This window comes from Stegostoma tigrinum, chromosome 41 (assembly GCF_030684315.1).
Source record: "Stegostoma tigrinum isolate sSteTig4 chromosome 41, sSteTig4.hap1, whole genome shotgun sequence".
Lineage (NCBI taxonomy): Eukaryota > Metazoa > Chordata > Chondrichthyes > Orectolobiformes > Stegostomatidae > Stegostoma > Stegostoma tigrinum.
Window position 1 is genome coordinate 9,999,355 of NC_081394.1, and position 19,961 is coordinate 10,019,315.

General features: G+C 54.8%; 1 protein-coding gene across 1 annotated transcript in view; it reads left to right on the forward strand.

The window, feature by feature from the left end:
* Positions 1-19,961, forward strand: part of LOC125448557 (protein capicua homolog) — a 151,214-nt gene that overhangs the window by 79,974 nt on the left and 51,279 nt on the right. The window contains 4 exon segments of the mRNA XM_059641414.1: positions 15,569-15,645; positions 15,647-15,719; positions 17,724-17,910; positions 18,519-18,645. Coding sequence (XP_059497397.1) covers positions 15,569-15,645; positions 15,647-15,719; positions 17,724-17,910; positions 18,519-18,645 — 464 coding nt within the window.

The following is a 19,961-nucleotide window of genomic DNA, read 5'->3' on the forward strand; positions in this document are numbered from 1 at the left end:
TTGTCTCTGCACTGACTTCCCTCGGAATAGAATGAGCAGTCCCAGCTTCCTGCCTGTTTCCAACATCCACCGCGCCCCCCCCCCCCCCCCCCCACACCCAGCAGCCCCCACTGTCCACCATTCAGAAAGCTGCTGCCCCCTCTGGGTCACCTTCCATTACTGATCTGCACTGGTTTGCCATAAGGTGACTTGCTGCTGTGCACAGCCTGTGGTTAGAGAGGCAAGTGGGACAGTTCTCACTTTTGTGCCAGGAGTGAAGTAACAAATGGAATGTCGCGATACAGGAGATGGGTGAGACGACATCTGAGGCACAGTGTGCTGGTCGTGTCTCCTCTGAGGAGGCGTAAAATTGTTGTACAACTCAGCTCAGCGAAGGTTCAATCAGCTGATCGCTGTGTCAAAAAGACTTTGATAAGGAAGTAACTCCACAGAGGCACTGTCCCAGCTCTCTGAGTGAGCGGAAAACCTCTGGCACTCCTGTTTATACCTGTCAGCCAGGGCTCCCTGACTGGGCCGGGGCTCCTATTCTATGAGGCCCATCAGTCTGACCTTGCTACAGTCACTGCGCTCCCCTTCCTACTGAGGGTGATCAGCATGAGGGGCGATCGCAGTGAGTCTGTGTGGTTGTGTATCCCAGAAGGTTTTGTGAACTCAGTCACTGAAATAGATTCGTGGGAGGGATCGATGGTAATTATATGAAGGGATAAACGGGTTAGCGTGGGGAAAAATGTGTTGACGGTTTCTTACATCCCTTCAGAGCGACAGAGGCCAGAGCTCCACCCTGAGAGGATTGAACCACGAGGCTGTGCTCCATTGTTGTTAGGGCCCAGAGATAGCCTTCATTGAGGACTGGCTCTGATTTCAGTAACAAGCAAAGTTTCGCTGTGGACTGGGTCCTTTACTGCTGCCAGAGATGGCTGTTTGGGGGTGCCGGGTGTGGGGATTGTGTTTCTGCCTGTAATTAACGTGTCGAGGCATTGGTGGGGTCCTGTAATTAGCGTGTCTGTAATTACTGGCTCTGTGATGGCTGAGGGCAGTCTGTAATTAGCTGTCTGCGAGGAGGTGGAGTTTGGAGTGGCGGGGTTGGGGGGGGAGGTGCTGAAACACACGAGGGGGTTAATAGCTGAGGCAGCACTGAAGGCAGGAGCAGAGGAAGGCTTTCCAGCTGAGATTTATAATCACTGCGACACTCTGATCTGCAGACCCCATCAGGAAGCAGAAATCAGCGACAGGGATAAGCTGGCTCAGAGAGGTCGCGTACCGTGCTCCCTGATGGTTTTAAAATTGGCCATTGCTTGCTCTCTCTCTCTCTCTCTCTCTCTCTCCCCTCACACACACACACACACATGCGCGCACACGCATGCGCTCTGTGTCATATACACATTGACCCTTGTCCACATGCTCCTCCGTCTGTCTCATCTTCATGGTCTCTTATCTTCTCCTTTGCTTTTACAGTCTATGCCCTGCATACATGGAGCCTCCCCTATCTCACTCCAACCTCCTCCGGCCCCTCCACCCCCTCCCCTATCTCACTCTAACCTCCTCCGGCCCCTCCACCCCCTCCCCATCTCACTCTAACCTCCTCCGGCCCCTCCACCCCCTCCCTATCTCTGTAACCCCCTCCAGCCCCTACACCCCCTCCCTATCTCTGTAACCCCCTCCAGCCCCTACACCCCCTACATATCTTTGAAATGCCTCCCTAACCACGTTGTGTGTGTCTGTCTGTCTCTGTTTCTCTCCCCACCCCGTCTCTGTTGCTCTCTGTGACTGAATGTTTCCTCACCTGTACAACATCCCCTCCTCTGGTGACTTGTGCATTTTGGGTAATACTTGATGGAGGTGAACTGGAATGTTTTGCGACAGTTGAGGTGCTCCATCAATGCAAGTTGGAATTGAAAGTGAGGATCGTGGTTTGGTTTCCCTCTTGGCTAGTGTCAGGCGTCCCCAAGCCAGGGCTTCCACACCAGAGCGGGAGGAATTCAAACTGAGTTAGTCTCAGTGTCGGGCTGTCAGGGGGTGGCTGGTGTGAGGGCGCGGCGGTGGGGTGGCTGCACCCTGCCACTGTTACACCGTCAGGAAAGGGAACGGGGATGAGGGACTTAGAAATTACATTCACTGCTTTGGGAGGCAGTGCACAGCAAGATCACACAAACTGTAGTTACTAGGTAATGTTGTTGGTGCCAGGATATCAGACAGAAAGTCTCCTTCCGGAGACCCTCTGTGATCTCTTATTACCGTCTGAGATAACAGGGAGCAAGCCTCTGTTTAATGAGACTAAGGAAACACCAGATATCTGACGGTACGGTGCTCGCTCAGGCCAGGGATTGAGTATACCCCGAGGACTATGCCGCAGACCCACCCTCTGCCTGTACAGATGTTCATGTGGAGTGTGGGAAGGTACGGAGCCCAGTGTGTGAGGAGCTGGTGGGTAGTCAAGACGCTACCATCCGCTACAGGGAGAGAGCCATGGGTCCCCAGGGTCAAGGAATGTTAATAGGTTCCTACCAGTGACTCGATCAGGTCTCTCCTGGGATAGAAGGCCTTACGGACTGAAATCCACCAGCTCTGCTCATTGAGAGTTTGGGTTCTTGGAGAAACTGAATTTGTCCTCCTGTCTGTGTTTATGCTTTCATTTGAAACCGAAAAGCTCCCTTCGGCCTGTGTAACAGTTCACTCAGGGCCAGCACTCTGTGTTTTTCAATCTGGTATGATTTTTATGGGTATTCCCAGTTGTGTTTTGTTGCTACACTCTCTGTGGTCACTTTCACAATTGCAAAAGGAATTGCAGTAAATTTCCGATCAAGTTCCTCTCAGCAAGTACAGCAAATACATCACAGCAAACAAAATAACTAATGGGGTCTCATATCGTAGGGGCCTGCGCACAGTCACACTCCTCCTGTACACGCACGCAGTGTATCCGTGTAGGGGCCTGCGCACAGTCACACTCCTCCTGTACACGCATGCAGTGTATCTGTGTAGGGGCCTGCGCACAGTCACACTCCTGTACACGCATGCAGTGTATCCATGTAGGGGCCTGCGCACAGTCACACTCCTTCTGTACACGCACGCAGCGTGTCCGTGTAGGGGCCTGAGCACAGTCACACTCCTCCTGTACACGCACGCAGCGTGTCCTGTGCCTTGGTTCACCTTCTCTTGGTATTGCATGTGAGGTTGTACAAATGGGAATCTCCAGCTGACGGTTGTGCTATCTGTTGTTGTTTGTGGTGGAGCTGTGTTGCACATGGTGCTGTTCAGTTTCAGTTTGAGTCCTTGCTGAGTCTGGCTCCTCTCTTTGATCTCCCCTCCCCAACCCTGCCTCTCCCTGCCTCTGTATATCTCCCTCTCCTTTCATCCAGCTCCCTGACTGTTCCACCTCTGTGCCTGCCCCTTTCGCTGGCCCTCAGTCTCCACTGGCTGCAGTGCTGGGGGGGGGCTGGCCTTCTCAGGTTTCTTGTCTGTCTCTCTCTCTCTCTCTCTCTCTCTCTCTCTCTCTCTCTCTCTCTGTCTCTCTGTCTCTCTTTTCTCCCCCTCCCCATTGCCGGCCCCTCCTCACTGCCAGTTCGGCGGCCGACTTCCTGCCTCTCACTTATCTCTCCCCTCAGGCCTCTCATTGTGTGAGGCTGTTTTTAGATTGGCTTCTTTGTCAAGACATCGTCCCTCCCTCTCTCTCTCTCTCTCTCTCTCTCTCTCTCCCTCTTCTTCCCCGCCTCCTTTGTTTTTGCTTTCCCGTTCCTGTGTTGATGTGACTTGACTCCCAGGCTTGGAGTGTTTCTGTCACATCTGGGAGTGTGTGGCTGAAAGGATCAGCTCCTGTTTGGGTTGTGGGGGTACCAGGGCGGGGGGAGAATGGTGGAGGTGGAGATGTGTGTGAGTAACAGGCCTGTGCCAGGTAGTGGAACGTTCAGACAGTAGCAGTGTTAGTCCCTGCTGAACCCCTGTTCACTCACTGTTACTGTCACCTGGGCCCAAAAACAAAAGAACTTCATGGCAGGCTGGGTTCAGCCAACTGATAGCATGTGATAAAATCAAGCCATTCAAATGCCTTTTAAATGTTGTCAAACTCTCTAACCCTGGTAACATCCTTGTAAATCTTTTCTGATACTTTGAAGTTTCACAACATGCTTCCGAAAACTTGAGACTACAATTGAACGCAGTACTCCAAAAGTGGCCCTAAGCAATGTCCTGAACATCCACAAAGTGGTCTCCCAACTGCTAGACTCATTGCACTGACCAATAAAGTCGTGTACCAAACACCTTCCTCACTATCCTATGTCCTGCACCTCCACTTTCAAGGAACTATCATCCTGCATTCTGCGGTCTCTTCATTCAGCAACACTCCCAGGACCTTCCCATTACGTGTGTAAGTCCCACCCTGATTTGTCTTCCCAAAATGCAGCACCTCACAGTTATCTAAATTAAACTCCATCTGACACTGCTGGCCCATCTGATCAAGGTCCTGTTGACCCCACTTATCCCACAGCTACCATTCTGAACAACACACAACGGAGCTTTAAGGACACCCGGCTTCCATGCCCTTAATGGGCGTTGGCTCAAAGCAATGACCCATTGGCACTCGTGGGAGCTTGCTGTGCGCTAACATCCTGCTGCATTTCCTCAAAAGAGGCAGTTTAAAATAGCCTGGGAAAAGGTACAGGCCCACTGTGAGTATAAATATTAACGTACTTCGAATGCTCTCAGCTTGTCAGGGTGCTGTCTAGATGAATGGTGTTGTTGGATTGTAAGCAAACGCAGTGAAGATGGCAACTGTCATATCCCACCAGAGGAGCTGAGCACTGTGTAACACTGGGGTACAGTACCGGTGGGGGACAGGTCTGTCACTGTGTAACACTGGGGTACGTTACTGGTGGGGTCAGGTCTGTCACACTGTAACACTGGGTTACAGTACATGGTGGGGGACAGGTCTGTCACTGTGTAACACTGGGGTACTGTACCCATGGGGACAGGTCTGTCGCTGTATAACACTAGGGTACAGTACTGGTGGGGACGGGTCTGTCACTGTGTAACAGTGGGGTACAGTACTGGGTGGGGGACAGGTCTGTCCCTGTATGACACTCTGGTATGGTACCGGTGGGGACAGGTCTGCGACTGTATAACACTGGGGTACGGTACCGGTTGGGACGGATCTGTCCCTGTATAACAGTGGGGTACAGTACCGGTAAGGACAGGTCTGTCACTGTGTAACACTGGGGTACTGTACCCGTGGGGACAAGTCTCTCGCTGTGTAACACTGGGGTACCACTGGGAACAGGTCTGTCAGTGTATAACACTGGGGTATGGTACCGGTGGGGACGTGTCTGTCACTGTGTAACACTGGGTTCCGGTACCGGTGGGGACAGGTCTGTCCCTGTGTAACACTGGGGTATTGTACCGGTGGGGGACAGGTCTGTCACTGTGTAACACTGGGGTACGGTACCGGTGGGGACGGATCTGTCCCTGTATAACACTGGGGTACAGTACCGGTGGGGACGGGTCTGTCACTGTGTAACACTGCGTACAGTACCGGTGGGGGAGGGGTCTGTCACTGTGTAACACTGGGGTACAGTACCGGTGGGGACAGGTCTGTTACTGTGTAACACTGGGGTACGATACCGAATGGGACCGGTCTGTCCCTGTGTAACACTGGCGTTCGGTACCGAATGGGACCGGTCTGTCCCTGTGAAACAGTGGGGTACAGTACCTCTGGGGACGGATCTGTCCCTGTACAACACTGGGGTACAGTACCGGTGGGGGACGGGTCTGTCCCTGTTTAACACTGGGGTACTGTACCGGTGGGGACGGGTCTGTCCCTGTGTAACACTGGGGTACAGTACCTGTGGGGACGGGTCTGTCCCTGTGTAACACTGGGGTACGGTACCGGTGAAGACGGATCTGACCCTGTATAACACTGGGGTACTGTACCGGTGGGGTCAGGTCTGTCACTGTGGAACAGTGGGGTTCAGTACCGGTGTGGACAGGTCTGTCACTGTGTAACACTGGGGTACGTTACTGGTGGGGGACAGGTCTGTCACTGTGTAACACTGGGGTACGGTACCGGTGAAGACGGATCTGTCCCTGTATTACACTGGGGTACGGTACCGGTGAGGACAGGTCTGTCACTGTGTAACACTGGGATACAGTACCGGTGGGGACAGGTCTGTCACTGTGTAACACTCGGGTACGGTACCGGTTGGGACAGGTCTGTCCCTGTATTACACTGGGGTACGGTACCGGTGGGGACGGGTCTGTCCCTGTGTAACACTGGGGTACCGTACCTGTGGGGACGGGTCTGTCCCTGTGTAACACTGGGGTACCGTACCTGTGGGGACGGGTCTGTCCCTGTGTAACACTGGGGTACAGTACCGGTGGGGACGGGTCTGTCACTGTGTAACACTGGGGTAGAGTACCGGTGAGGACGGATCTGTCCCTGTATAACACTGGGGTACTGTACTGGTGGTGACAGGTCTGTCACTGTGTAACAGTGGGGTTCGGTACCGGTTGGGACGGATCTGTCCCTGTATAACACTGGGGTACGGTACCGGTGAGGACAGGTCTGTCACTGTGTAACACTGGGGTACAGTACCGGTGGGGTCAGGTCTGTCACTGTGTAACACTGCGTACAGCACCGGTGGGGGAGGGGTCTGTCACTGTGTAACACTGGGGTACGGTACCTGTGGGGACGGGCCTGTCCCTGTGTAACACTGGCGTACGGTACCGGTGGGGACGGGTCTGTCCCTGTGTAACAGTGGGGTTCAGTAGCGGTGCGGGACAGGTCTGCCACTGTGTAACACTGGGGTACAGTACCGGTGGGGGACAGGTCTGTCACTGTGTAACACTGGGGTACGGTACCGGTGAAGACGGATCTGACCCTGTATAACACTGCGATACGTTACCGGTGGGGTCAGGTCTGCCACTGTATAACACTGGGGAATAGTACCGGTGGGGACGGATCTGTCTCTGTGTAACACTGGGGTACGGTACCGTTGGGGACAGGTCTGTCACTGTGTAACACTCAGGTACGGTACTGGTTGGGACGGATCTGTCCCTGTATTACACTGGGGTACAGTACCGGTGGGGACAGGTCTGTCACTGTGTAACACTGCGTACAGTACCGGTGGGGGAGGGGTCTGTCACTGTGTAACACTGGGGTACCGTACCTGTGGGGACGGGTCTGTCCCTGTGTAACACTGGGGAACGGTACCTGTGGGGACGGGCCTGTCCCCGTGTAACACTGGCGTACGATACCGGTGGGGACGGGTCTGTCCCTGTGTAACAGTGGAGTTCAGTACCGGTGCGGGACAGGTCTGTCACTGTGTAACACTGGGGTACAGTACCGGTGGGGGACAGGTCTGTCACTGTGTAACACTGGGTCACGGTACCGGTGAAGACGGATCTGACCCTATATAACACTGCGATACGTTACCGGTGGGGTCAGGTCTGCCACTGTATAACACTGGGGTACAGTACCGTTGGGAACGGATTTGTCTCTGTGTAACACTGGGGTACGGTACCGTTGGGGACAGGTCTATCACTGTGTAACACTGGGCTACAGTACCGGTTGGGACAGTTCTGTCCCTGTATAACACTGGGGTACAGTACCGGTGAGGACAGGTCTGTCACTGTAACACTTGGGTATGGTACATGGTGGGGTCAGGTCTGTCACTGTGTAACACTGGGGCACTGTACCCGTGGGGACAAGTCTCTCGCTGTATAACACTAGGGTACAGTACTGGGTGGGGACAGGTCTGTCAGTGAATAACACTGGCGTACAGTACTGGTGGGGATGGGTCTGTCACTGTGTAACAGTGGGGTACAGTACCGGTTGGGACGGATCTGTCCCTGTATAACACTGGGGTACAGTACCAGTGGGGACAGGTCTGTCACAGTATGACACTGGGGTACAGTACCGGTTGGGATGGATCTGTCCCTGTATAACACTGGGGTACGGTACCGTTGTGGACAGGTCTGTCACTGTGTAACACTGGGGTTCGGTACCGGTGGGGACGGATCTGTCCCTGTATTACACTGGGGTACGGTACCGGTGAGGACAGGTCTGTCACTGTGTAACACTGGGGTACAGTACCGGTGGGGGACAGGTCTGTCACTGTGTAACAGTGGTGTACAGTACCAGAGGGGACAGGTCTGCCCCTGTGTAACACTGGCGTACGGTACCGAATGGGACCAGTCTGTCACTGTGTAACAGTGGGGTACAGTACCTCTGGGGATGGATCTGTCCCTGTATAACACTGGGGTACTGTACCAGTGGGGACGGGTCTGTCCCTGTTTAACACTGGGGTACTGTACCGGTGGGGACGAGTCTGTCACTGTGTAACACTGGGGTACAGTACTGGTGGGGGTCAGGTCTGTCACTGTGTAACACTGGGGTACAGTACCGCTCGGGACGTGTCTGTCGCTGTGTAACACTGGGGTACAGTACCGGTGGGGGACAGGTCTGTCACTGTGTAACTCTGGGTCACGTTACCGGTGAAGACAGACCTGACCCTATATAACACTGCGATACGTTACCGGTGGGGTCAGGTCTGCCACTGTATAACACTGGGGTACGGTACCGTTGGGGACAGGTCTGTCACTGTGTAACACTGGGCTACAGTAACGGTTGGGACAGTTCTGTCCCTGTATAACACTGGGGTACAGTACCGGTGAGGACAGGTCTGTCACTGTAACACTTGGGTATGGTACATGGTGGGATCCGGTCTGTCACTGTGTAACACTGGGGCACTGTACCCGTGGGGACAAGTCTCTCGCTGTATAACACTAGGGTACAGTACTGGGTGGGGACAGGTCTGTCAGTGAATAACACTGGCGTACAGTACTGGTAGGGATGGTTCTGTCACTGTGTAACAGTCGGGTACAGTACCGGTGGGGACATGACTGTCACTGTGTAACACTGGGGTACGGTACCGGTGGGGACGGGTCTGTCCCTGTGTAACACTGGCGTACGGTACCGAATGGGACCAGTCTGTCACTGTGTAACAGTGGGGTACAGTACCTCTGGGGATGGATCTGTCCCTGTATAACACTGGGGTACTGTACCAGTGGGGACGGGTCTGTCCCTGTTTAACACTGGGGTACTGTACCGGTGGGGACGAGTCTGTCACTGTGTAACACTGGGGTACAGTACTGGTGGGGGTCAGGTCTGTCACTGTGTAACACTGGGGTACAGTACCGCTCGGGACGTGTCTGTCGCTGTGTAACACTGGGGTACAGTACCGGTGGGGGAGGGGTCTGTCCCTGCGTAACACTGGGGTACAGTACTGGTCGGGGTCAGGTCTGTCACTGTGTAACACTCAGGTACGGTAACGGTTGGGACTGATCTGTCCCTGTGTTACACTGCGATACGCTACCGGTGGGGACAGGTCTGTCACTGTGCAACACTGGGGTACGGTACCTGTGGGGACGGGCCTGTCCCTGTGTAACACTGGGGTACTGTACCGGTGGGGACGGGTCTGTCACTGTGTAACACTGCGATACGCTACCGGTGGGGACAGGTCTGTCACTGTGTAACACTGGGGTACGGTACCTGTGGGGACGGGCCTGTCACTGTGTAACACTGGGGTACGGTACCTGTGGGGACGGGCCTGTCCCTGTGTAACACTGGGGTACAGTACCGGTGGGGACAGGTCTGTCACTGTGTCACACTGGGGTACAGTACCGGTGGGGGACAGGTCTGTCACTGTGTCACACTGGGGTACAGTACCGGTGGGGGACGGGTCTGTCACTGTGTAACACTGGGGTACAGTACCGGTGGGGACGGGTCTGTCACTGTGTAACACTGGGGTACAGTAACGGTGGGGGACGGATCTGTCCCTGTGTAACACTGGGGTACAGTACCGGTGCGGACCGATCTGTCACTCTGTAACACTGGGGTACAGTACCGGTGGGGACGGGTCTGTCACTGTATAACACTGGGGTACAGTATCGGTGGGGGACAGGTCTGTCACTGCGTAACACTGGGGTACAGTACCGGTGGGGACAGGTCTGTCACTGTATAACACTGGGGTACGGTACCTGATTGGTTGGGTCAGGTCTGTCACTGTGTAACACTGGGGTACTGTACCCGTGGGTACAGGTCTGTCGCTGTATTACACTGGGGTACATTACTGGTGGGGACAGGTCTGTCTCTGTGTAACACTCGGGTAGGGTTCTGGGGAGGACAGGTCTGTCACTGTGTAACACTGGTGTACAGTACCGGTGGGGACAGGTCTGTCACTGTGTAACACTGGCGTACAGTACTGGCGGGGATGGGTCTGTCACTGTTGTAACACTGGCATACGGTACCGGTGAAGACGGATCTGACCCTGTATAACACTGCGATACGTTACCGGTGGGGTCAGTAGAACACTGGGGTAGAGTACCGGTGGGGACGGATCGTCTCTGTGTAACACTGGGGTACGGTACCGTTGGGGACAGGTCTGTCACTGTGTAACACTCAGGTACGGTACCGGTTGGGACGGATCTGTCCCTGTATTACACTGGGGTACAGTACCAGTGGGGGACGGATCTGTCCCTGTATAACACTGGGGTATGGTACCGGTGGGGACGGGTCTGTCACTGTGTAACAGTGGGGTTCAGTACCGGTGAGGGACACGTCTGTCATTGTGTAACACTGGGCTACAGTACTGGTGGGGACAGGTCTGTCACTGTATAACAGTGGACTACAGTACTGGTGGGGACAGGTCTGTCACAGTGTAACACTGGGGTACAGTACCGGTGCGGACAGGTCTGTCACAGTGTAACACTGGGGTACAGTACCGGTGCGGACAGGTCTGTCACAGTGTAACACTGGGGTACAGTACCGGTGCGGACAGGTCTGTCACAGTGTAACACTGGGGTACAGTACCGGTGCGGACAGGTCTGTCACAGTGTAACACTGGGGTACAGTACCGGTGAGGGACACGTCTGTCATTTTGTAACACTGGGCTACAGTACTGGTGAGGACAGGTCTGTCACTGTGTAACACTGGGGTACAGTACTGGTGGGGACAGGTCTGTCGCTGTATTACACTGGGGTACGGTACCTGATTGGTTGGGTCAGGTCTGTCACTGTGTAACACTGGGGTACTGTACCCGTGGGTACAGGTCTGTCGCTCTATTAGACTGGGGTACATTACTGGTGGGGACAGGTCTGTCTCTGTGTAACACTGGGGTAGGGTTCTGGGGAGGACAGGTCTGTCACTGTGTAACACTGGTGTACAGTACCGGTGAGGACAGGTCTGTCGCTGTATAACTCTGGGGTACAGTACCGGTGGTGACAGGTCTGTCACTGTGTAACACTGGGGTACAGTACTGGTGCGGACAGGTCTGTCACTGTGTAACAGTGGGGTACGGTACCGGTGGGGACGGATCTGTCCCTGTATAACACTGGGGTACTGTACCGGTGGGGACGGGTCTGTCACTGTGTAACACTGGGGTACGTTACTGGTGGGGGACAGGTCTGTCACTGTGTAACACTCAGGTACGGTACCGGTTGGGACGGATCTGTCCCTGTATTACACTGGGGTACAGTACCGGTGGGGACAGGTCTGTCACTGTGTAACACTGCGTACAGTACCGGTGGGGGACGGGTCTGTCCCTGTGTAACACTGGGGTACGGTACCTGTGGGGACGGGCCTGTCCCTGTGTAACACTGGCGTACGATACCGGTGGGGACGGGTCTGTCCCTGTGTAACAGTGGGGTTCAGTACCGGTGCGGGACAGGTCTGTTACTGTGTAACAGTGGTGTACAGTACCAGTGGGGACAGGTCTGTCACTGTGTAACACTCGGGTACAGTACCGGTGGGGGACAGGTCTGTCACTGTGTAACACTGGGTCACGGTACCGGTGAAGACGGATCTGACCCTATATAACACTGCGATACGTTACCGGTGGGGTCAGGTCTGCCACTGTATAACACTGGGGTACAGTACCGTTGGGAACGGATTTGTCTCTGTGTAACACTGGGGTATGGTACCGTTGGGGACAGGTCTGTCACTGTGTAACACTGGGCTACAGTACCAGTTGGGATGGATCTGTCCCTGTATAACACTGGGGTACAGTACCGGTGAGGACAGGTCTGTCACTGTGTAACACTTGGGTATGGTACATGGTGGGGTCAGGTCTGTCACTGTGTAACACTGGGGCACTGTACCCGTGGGGACAGGTCTGCCACTGTATAACACTGGGTTACGGTACCGGTTGGGACGGATCTGTCCCTGTATAACAGTGGGGTACAGTACCGGTAAGGACAGGTCTGCCACTGTAACACTTGGGTACAGTACCGGTGGGGACAGGTCTGTCACTGTGTAACACTGGGGTACTGTACCCGTGGGGACAAGTCTCTCGCTGTATAACACTAGGGTACAGTACTGGGTGGGGACAGGTCTGTCATTGTGTAACACTGGGGTACAGTACCGGTGGGGACAGGTCTGTCCCTGTGTAACACTGGGGTACGGTACCTGTGGGGACGGGCCTGTCCCTGTGTAACACTGGGGTACGGTACCGGTGGGGACGGGTCTGTCCCTGTGTAACACTGGGGTACAGTACCAGTGGGGGACTGGTCTGTCACTGTGTAACACTGGGGTACAGTACCGGTGGGGACGGGTCTGTCACTGTGTAACACTGGGGTACAGTACCGGTGGGGGACAGGTCTGTCACTGTGTAACACTGGGGTACGGTACCGGTGAAGACGGATCTGACCCTGTATAACACTGCGATACGTTACCGGTGGGGACAGGTCTGTCACTGTGTAACACTGCGATACGTTACCGGTGGGGACAGGTCTGTCACTGTCTAACACTCAGGTACGGTACCGGTTGGGACGGATCTGTCCCTGTGTTACACTGGGGTACAGTACCGGTGGGGTCAGGCCTGTCACTGTGTAACACTGCGTACAGTACCAGTGGGGGAGGGGTCTGTCACTGTGTAACACTGGGGTACGGTACCTGTGGGGACGGGCCTGTCCCTGTGTAACACTGGGGTACAGTACCGGTGGGGGACAGGTCTGTCACTGAGTAACACTGGGGTACGGTACCGGTGAAGACGGATCTGACCCTGTATAACGCTGAGGTACTGTACCGGTGGGGACAGGTTTGTCACTGTGTCACACTGGGGTACTGTACCGGTGGGGACAGGGCTGTTTAAGTATGACATTGGGGTACAGTAATGGTGGGGGACAGGTCTGTCACTGTGTAACACTGGGGTACAGTACCGGTTGGGACGGATCTGTCCCTCTATAACACAGGGGTACGGTACCGGTGAGGACAGGTCTGTCACTGTGTAACACTGGGGTACAGTACCGGTGGGGACGGTCCTGTCCCTGTGTAACACTGGGGTACGGCATCGGAGGGGGACAGGTCTGTCACTGTGTAACACTGGGCTACAGTACCCGTGGGGACGGGTCTGTCCCTGTGTAACACTGGGGTACAGTACCGGTGGGGACAGGTCTGTCACTATGTAACACTGCGTACAGTACCGGTGGGGGAGGGATCTGTCACTGTGTAACACTGGGGTACAGTACCGGTGGGGGACCGGTCTGTCACAGTGTAACACTGGGGTACAGTACCGGTGCGGACCGGTCTGTCACTCTGTAACACTGGGGTACGGTACCTGTGGGGACAGGCCCGTCCCTGTGTAACACTGGGGTACGGTACCTGTGGGGACAGGCCCGTCCCTGTGTAACACTGGGGTACGGTACCTGTGGGGACAGGCCCGTCCCTGTGTAACACTGGGGTACGGTATCTGTGGGGGACAGGTCTGTCACTGTGTAACACTGGGGTACAGTACCGATGGGGACGGGTCTGTCCCTGTGTAACACTGGGGTACAGTAACGGTGGGGACGGGTCTGTCGCTGTATAACACTGGGGTACTGTACCGGTGGGGGACAGGTCTGTCACTGTGTAACAGTGGGGTACAGTACCGGTGGGGGACAGGTCTGTCACTGTGTAACACTGGGGTACGGTACCGGTTGGGACGGATCTGTCCCTGTATAACAGTGGGGTACAGTACCGGTAAGGACAGGTCTGTCACTGTGTAACACTGGGGTACTGTACCCGTGGGGACAGGTCTGCCACTGTATAACACTGGGGTACGGTACCGGTTGGGACGGATCTGTCCCTGTATAACAGTGGGGTACAGTACCGGTAAGGACAGGTCTGCCACTGTAACACTTGGGTACAGTACCGGTGGGGACAGGTCTGTCACTGTGTAACACTGGGGTACTGTACCCGTGGGGACACGTCTCTCGCTGTATAACACTGGGGTACCACTGGGAACAGGTCTGTCAGTGTATAACACTGGGGTATGGTACCGGTGGGGACGTGTCTGTCACTGTGTAACACTGGGGTACGGTACCGGTGGGGACAGGTCTGTCCCTGTGTAACACTGGGGTACGGTACCGGTGGGGACGGATCTGTCCCTTATAACACTGGGGTACAGTACCGGTGGGGACAGGTCTGTCACTGTGTAACACTGCGTACAGTACCGGTGGGGGAGGGGTCTGTCACTGTGTAACACTGGGGTACAGTACCGGTGGTGACAGGTCTGTCACTGTGTAACACTGGGGTACGGCACCGGTGGGGACGAATCTGTCCCTGTATAACACTGGGGTACGGTACCGAATGGGACCGGTCTGTCCCTGTGTAACACTGGCGTACGGTACCGAATGGGACCGGTCTGTCCCTGTGAAACAGTGGGGTACAGTACCTCTGGGGACGGATCTGTCCCTGTACAACACTGGGGTACTGTACCAGCGGGGACGGGTCTGTCCCTGTTTAACACTGGGGTACTGTACCGGTGGGGACGGGTCTGTCGCTGTGTAACACTGGGGTACAGTACCGGTGGGGGACAGGTCTGTCACTGTGTAACACTGGGGTACAGTACCGGTGGGGACAGGTCTGTCACTGTGTAACACTGCATACAGTACCGGTGGGGGACCGGTCTGTCACTGTGTAACACTGGGGTACAGTACCGGTGGGGACCGGTCTGTCACTCTGTAACACTGGGGTATGGTGCCTGTGGGGATGGGCCTGTCCCTGTGTAACACTGGGGTACGGTATCGGTGGGGGACAGGTCTGTCACTGTGTAACACTGGGGTACAGTACCGGTGGGGGACGGGTCTGTCCCTGTGTAACACTGGGGTATAGTACTGGTGGGGACGGGTCTGTCACTGTGTAACAGTGGGGTTCAGTACCGGTGCGGGACAGGTTTGTCACTGTGTAACACTGGGGTACGGTACCGGTGGGGACGGGTCTGTCGCTGTATACGACTGATCCCCATCCCCTCTCAAGTTCCGACTATGAATAGCAAGAAACACTGGCCGAAGCGGCAAAATGCACTTTCCGTCCATGGACGTGTGGTAAATCGGGGCTGTGTGAGTGTGACAGTAAAGCTGTGGTAATTCGGGGCTGTGTGAGTTGGAACAGAATCGGAGCGGACGTTTCTGGGACAGATAGCCCCAAGCCTGCCTCAGACCTGCCTGCATTAGTGACTGGGTAAAACCTGCCTTTGCTGCTGTTTGTTTGCTGCTTTGCTCTGTGGTGTCGGGCCTGCACTGATTGCTCCTTTTCTCCCAACAGTCTGGACCAATGTGGAACCACGTTCCGTCCCTGTCTTTCCCTGGCACTCGCTGGTTCCCTTCCTCACTCCCAGCCAGGCCGGACTCCTCCGTCCAGCCGACAGAGGCTGAGCAGCCCACATGTCAGGCAGGAGCAATCCATCAGGTTAAAGGTATGTGCGTTACTGCTTGCTGACTTCCGTACTCTCCCCAAAGTATTGTAGCGTCCACCTTGTTCAGGCACGTTCACTGTCCTAGTCGCACTATCTCTCTGTCTCTCCCTCCCTCCCTCCCTCCCTCTCCCTCTCTCTCTGTCCCTCCCTCCCTCTCTCCCTCCCTCCCTCCTCTCTCTCTCTCTCTCTCTCTCGTCTCTCTCTCTCTCTTCTCTGTGTCTCTCCCTCCCTCCCTCTGTCTCCCTCCCCCCCACTCTCTCTCTCCCCCCCCCGTCTGTCTCACTCCCACTCGTTTACTCTCTCTCTCTCTCTCTCTCTCTCTGTGTCTCCCTCCCTCCCTCTCCCTCTCTCTCTCTCCCCCCGTCTGTCTCACTCCCACTTCGTTTACTCTCTCTCTCTCTCTCTCTCTCTCCTCTCTCTCTCTCTCTCTCTCTCTCTCTCTGTCTCTCCCTCCCTCCCTCTCTCTCCCTCCCCCCCCCCTCTCTCTCCCCCCCGTCTGTCTCACTCCCACTCGTTTACTCTCTCTCTCTCTCTCTCTCTCTCTCTCTCTCTCTCTCCCCCCCGTCTGTCTCACTCCCACTCGTTTACTCTCTCTCTCTCTCTCTCTCTCTCTCTCTCCCCCCCCCCCTGTCTGTCTCTCTCTCTCTCTTTCTCTCTCTCTTCTCTCTCTCTCTTTCTCTCTCTCTTTCTCTCTCTCTTCTTCTCTCTCTCTTTCTCTCTCCTCTCTTCTCTCTCTCTTTCTCTCTCTCTCTTTCTCTCTCTCTTTCTCTCTCTCTCTGACTGTCTCACTCCTGGTCATTTTCTGTCTCACTCCCGGTCGTTTACTCTCTCACTTCCAGTCATTTAGATAGCTAGATGGATAAAAAACTGGCTGGGCAACAGGAGACAGAGGGTAGTAGTAGAAGGGAGTTTCTCAAATTGGAGACCTGTAACCAGTGGTGTTCCACAGGGATCTGTACTGGGACCCCTGTTGTTTGTGATGTATGTAAATGATCTGGAGGAAGGTGTAGGTGATCTGACAGCAAGTTTGCTGATGACTCTAAGGTTGGTGGAGTAGCTGATAGTGAAGGGGACTGTCAGAGATTACAGCAGAATATAGATAGACTGGAGAGTTGGGCAGATAAATGGCAGATGGAGCTCAATCCGGGCAAATGCGAGGTGATGCATTTTGGAAGATCAATTTCAAGGGTGAACTTTACAGTAAATGGAAAAGTCCTAGGGAAAGTTGATGAACAGAGAGATCTGGGTGTTCAGGCCCATTGTTTCCTGAAGGTGGCAACGCAGGTCAATAGGGTGGCCAAGAAGGCATATGGCATGCTTTCCTTCATTGGGCGGGGTATTGAGTACAAGAGTTGGCACGTCATGTTGCAGTTGTATAAGACTTTGGTTCGGCCACATTTGGAATACTGTACACAGTTCTGGTCGCCACATTACCAAAAAGATGTGGATGCTTTGGAGAGGGTGCAGAGGAGGTTCACCAGGATGTTGCCTGGTATGGAGGGTGCTAGCTATGAAGAGAGGTTGAGTAGATTAGGATTATTTTCGTTAGAAAGACGGAGATTGAGGGGGGTCCTGATTGAGGTCTACAAAATCATGAGGAGTATAGACAGGGTGGATAGCAAGAAGCTTTTTCCCAGAGTGGGGGACTCAATTACTAGGGGTCATGAGTTCAAAGTGAGAGGAGGAAAGTTTAAGGGAGATATGCGTGGAAAGTTCTTTACACAGAGGGTGGTGGGTGCCTGGAACGCGTTGCCAGCGGAGGTGGTAGACGCAGACACCATAGTGTCTTTGAAGATGTATCTGGACAGGTACATGGATGGGCGGGGAGCAAATGGACACAGACCCTTAGAAAATAGATGATAGGCTTAGACAGAGGATCTTGATTTCTATCTCTGTGCCTTATCTCAGATGTTTCTCTCTCTCTCTCCCTCTCTCCCCGCCCCTGTCCTGCTGCTGCCTGTCACCATGTGCATGTCTTTAACATTTTTCTGTCTGTGTTCACAGAGCCTCTGCAGTCTGCACAGGGGGTGCACAGTCCCGTTGGAGTTTCCCAGGACCCAGAGGCCCAGGAGGAGCCCGACAGCCCCTCGCAGATCGCCAGTGAGGTCAGCAAGGCCCCCCCTGACGATGACATGCAGGGTCTCCCAGATCAGAGGATGGACAGTGAGACCGAGAGTGACCACGACGAGGCGTACGTAGGCGAGACGTGGCCGGTGCTGTGTGTTTGTGGCAGACTGTGGGGCGTGTTGTCTCTGGTCGTGCTCCCCAGGTCAGGTGGGCCACAGAGGAACAGGACGTGGTGTCGGGCAAGAGCTTGGGTTTCCAGAGAACCTTGAAGCAGGAGAGAGGCTTTTGTGTGGGTTCTGGCCAACTCAGCGAAAGGCAGGAGTGCTACCCAGCCTGAGGCCTTGCAGCATGAAGATGCTACTGAAAAGCTGCCTTTCAGAGCCAGCTTTGGGTCATGGCCTTGGGGCTCAACTTCTCTGGCTCCTGGTAATTCACTACTGAAGGTGCTATAGAGATGGAGTTAATTCTTGTTGAAGAATTCGGGTGAGAGAATGGTCAGTCACAAGGCCTCCTCATCCCGAACAGAAATTCCCCGTCAGTCACAGTAACGTAAAATCTTTACTGATCTCCTCCATGGAGACCATCCTTACCCCCTTATGGCCCGCACTCTCTGCCTCTCGTGCCCACGCTCACTTGCTCTCTCTGTCACTCCCTGCCTCTCTCCCCGCCCCTGCTCTGTCCCCCCCACTGACCTCGAGGCATGGGTTTTAACAGGACTGTTCCCACCTGCAGCTTTCTGTTGACCACTGGAGTAGACACAGTCTGCCTTCCGCCTGAAAAGCGAAGGACCAAGTCTCTCAGCGCACTGCCCAAGGAGCGGGACTCCTCGTCTGAGAAAGATGGCCGCAGTCCGCACAAGGTAGGCTGGGGGCAGAGGGGAGGGGGAGGGCAAGCGGGAGGGGAGGGGAGGGGAGGGCGAGCATGAGGAGGCCAGGATCCAGGTGCCGTCAGGGGGTGCCGAGCTACTTCACAGGAGGTGGGGGCCGGTGGTTATGTCATCACGTTTTCAAACCGGTTCCCAGAACAATGTGAAAGCAGGCCATTCAGCCCATCTGCTCCATGCCTCTGCTGACCGTACTGAACCTATCCTTCAGGTTCCTTTTCTCTTGCTGTGTGAATCCAGCGCCCCCCACCCCGCACTATCCTGAGCACATTGGCAGTGTTCATCCTGAAACACAGCTAGTGCTGTTGACTTCCACATTCCTCCCCGCTTCCCAGGGACTTGACAATATGGACAGAGGCCCTTCAGCCTGTCATGTCACCACTGGTCCATGCTAGTCCCATTTTCCAGCACTTGGCTCTTAGCCTCATATACTGCAGCATTTCAAGTAATTGTCTAAATTCTTCTGAGATATTCTGGTGGTTTCTACCTCCACCAGCCTTTCAGGCAGTGAGCTTTCTCAGTGTGAGAGAATATCCATCCAAGCCACCTCTGCTTTACCGATGACCGACATTGTGGTTATCACAGACCGCAAGAACCGCTGACGCTGGGGTCAGAGCCAACAGTAGCTTATTCCTCAGTACCCTGCCTGTGCCCCCCCTCCCCCCCCATACCTTCAGCAGATCCTCCCTCAGCCTTCCCATCTCCGAGGAAAACTGCCGCAGTCTGCCCAGGCCAGCAGTGTGCCAGACGGCTGGGTTGGTTGAATTGCCCCGGGATACACCGTTGGGTTCGCTGCAGGAAATGCGGCGTTACAGGGGCTAGGGTGGGATGCTCTTCAGAGGGGCCGGCCGATTGGCCTGCGCCCAGACTCCGATTCAGGCCGCATGGCCTCAGGCCAGGTGTCTGCCTCCCGCACTGCACCCTGTACTCCAGCTGTGACCTGACTAACTTCTTACACAGGCCTACCACACCCTCCCTGCACTTATATTGTATGCCCTGATTACTAAAGGCAGCTAGCTGTCCCTATGCTGTCATACCCACCCAATTCACAGTGGTCCTTTGAGGATCTGTGGACATGCATACCAAGGTACTGCTGTAGGCTCTTACCATCCAACACTTATTTCCCCATCTTGTCAGTCCCTCCTGTAAAGTATCAGCTCTCACCTTTCAGGAATAAGCTCCCTTTGTCACCGAGTGACCCGTCTCTGTCCTCCCATTTCCCTGCTCGCTGTGTCAAACCACACGCCTGGCGATTGTGTCATTTCTGATGATCGTGGCTCTTTCTACATTCA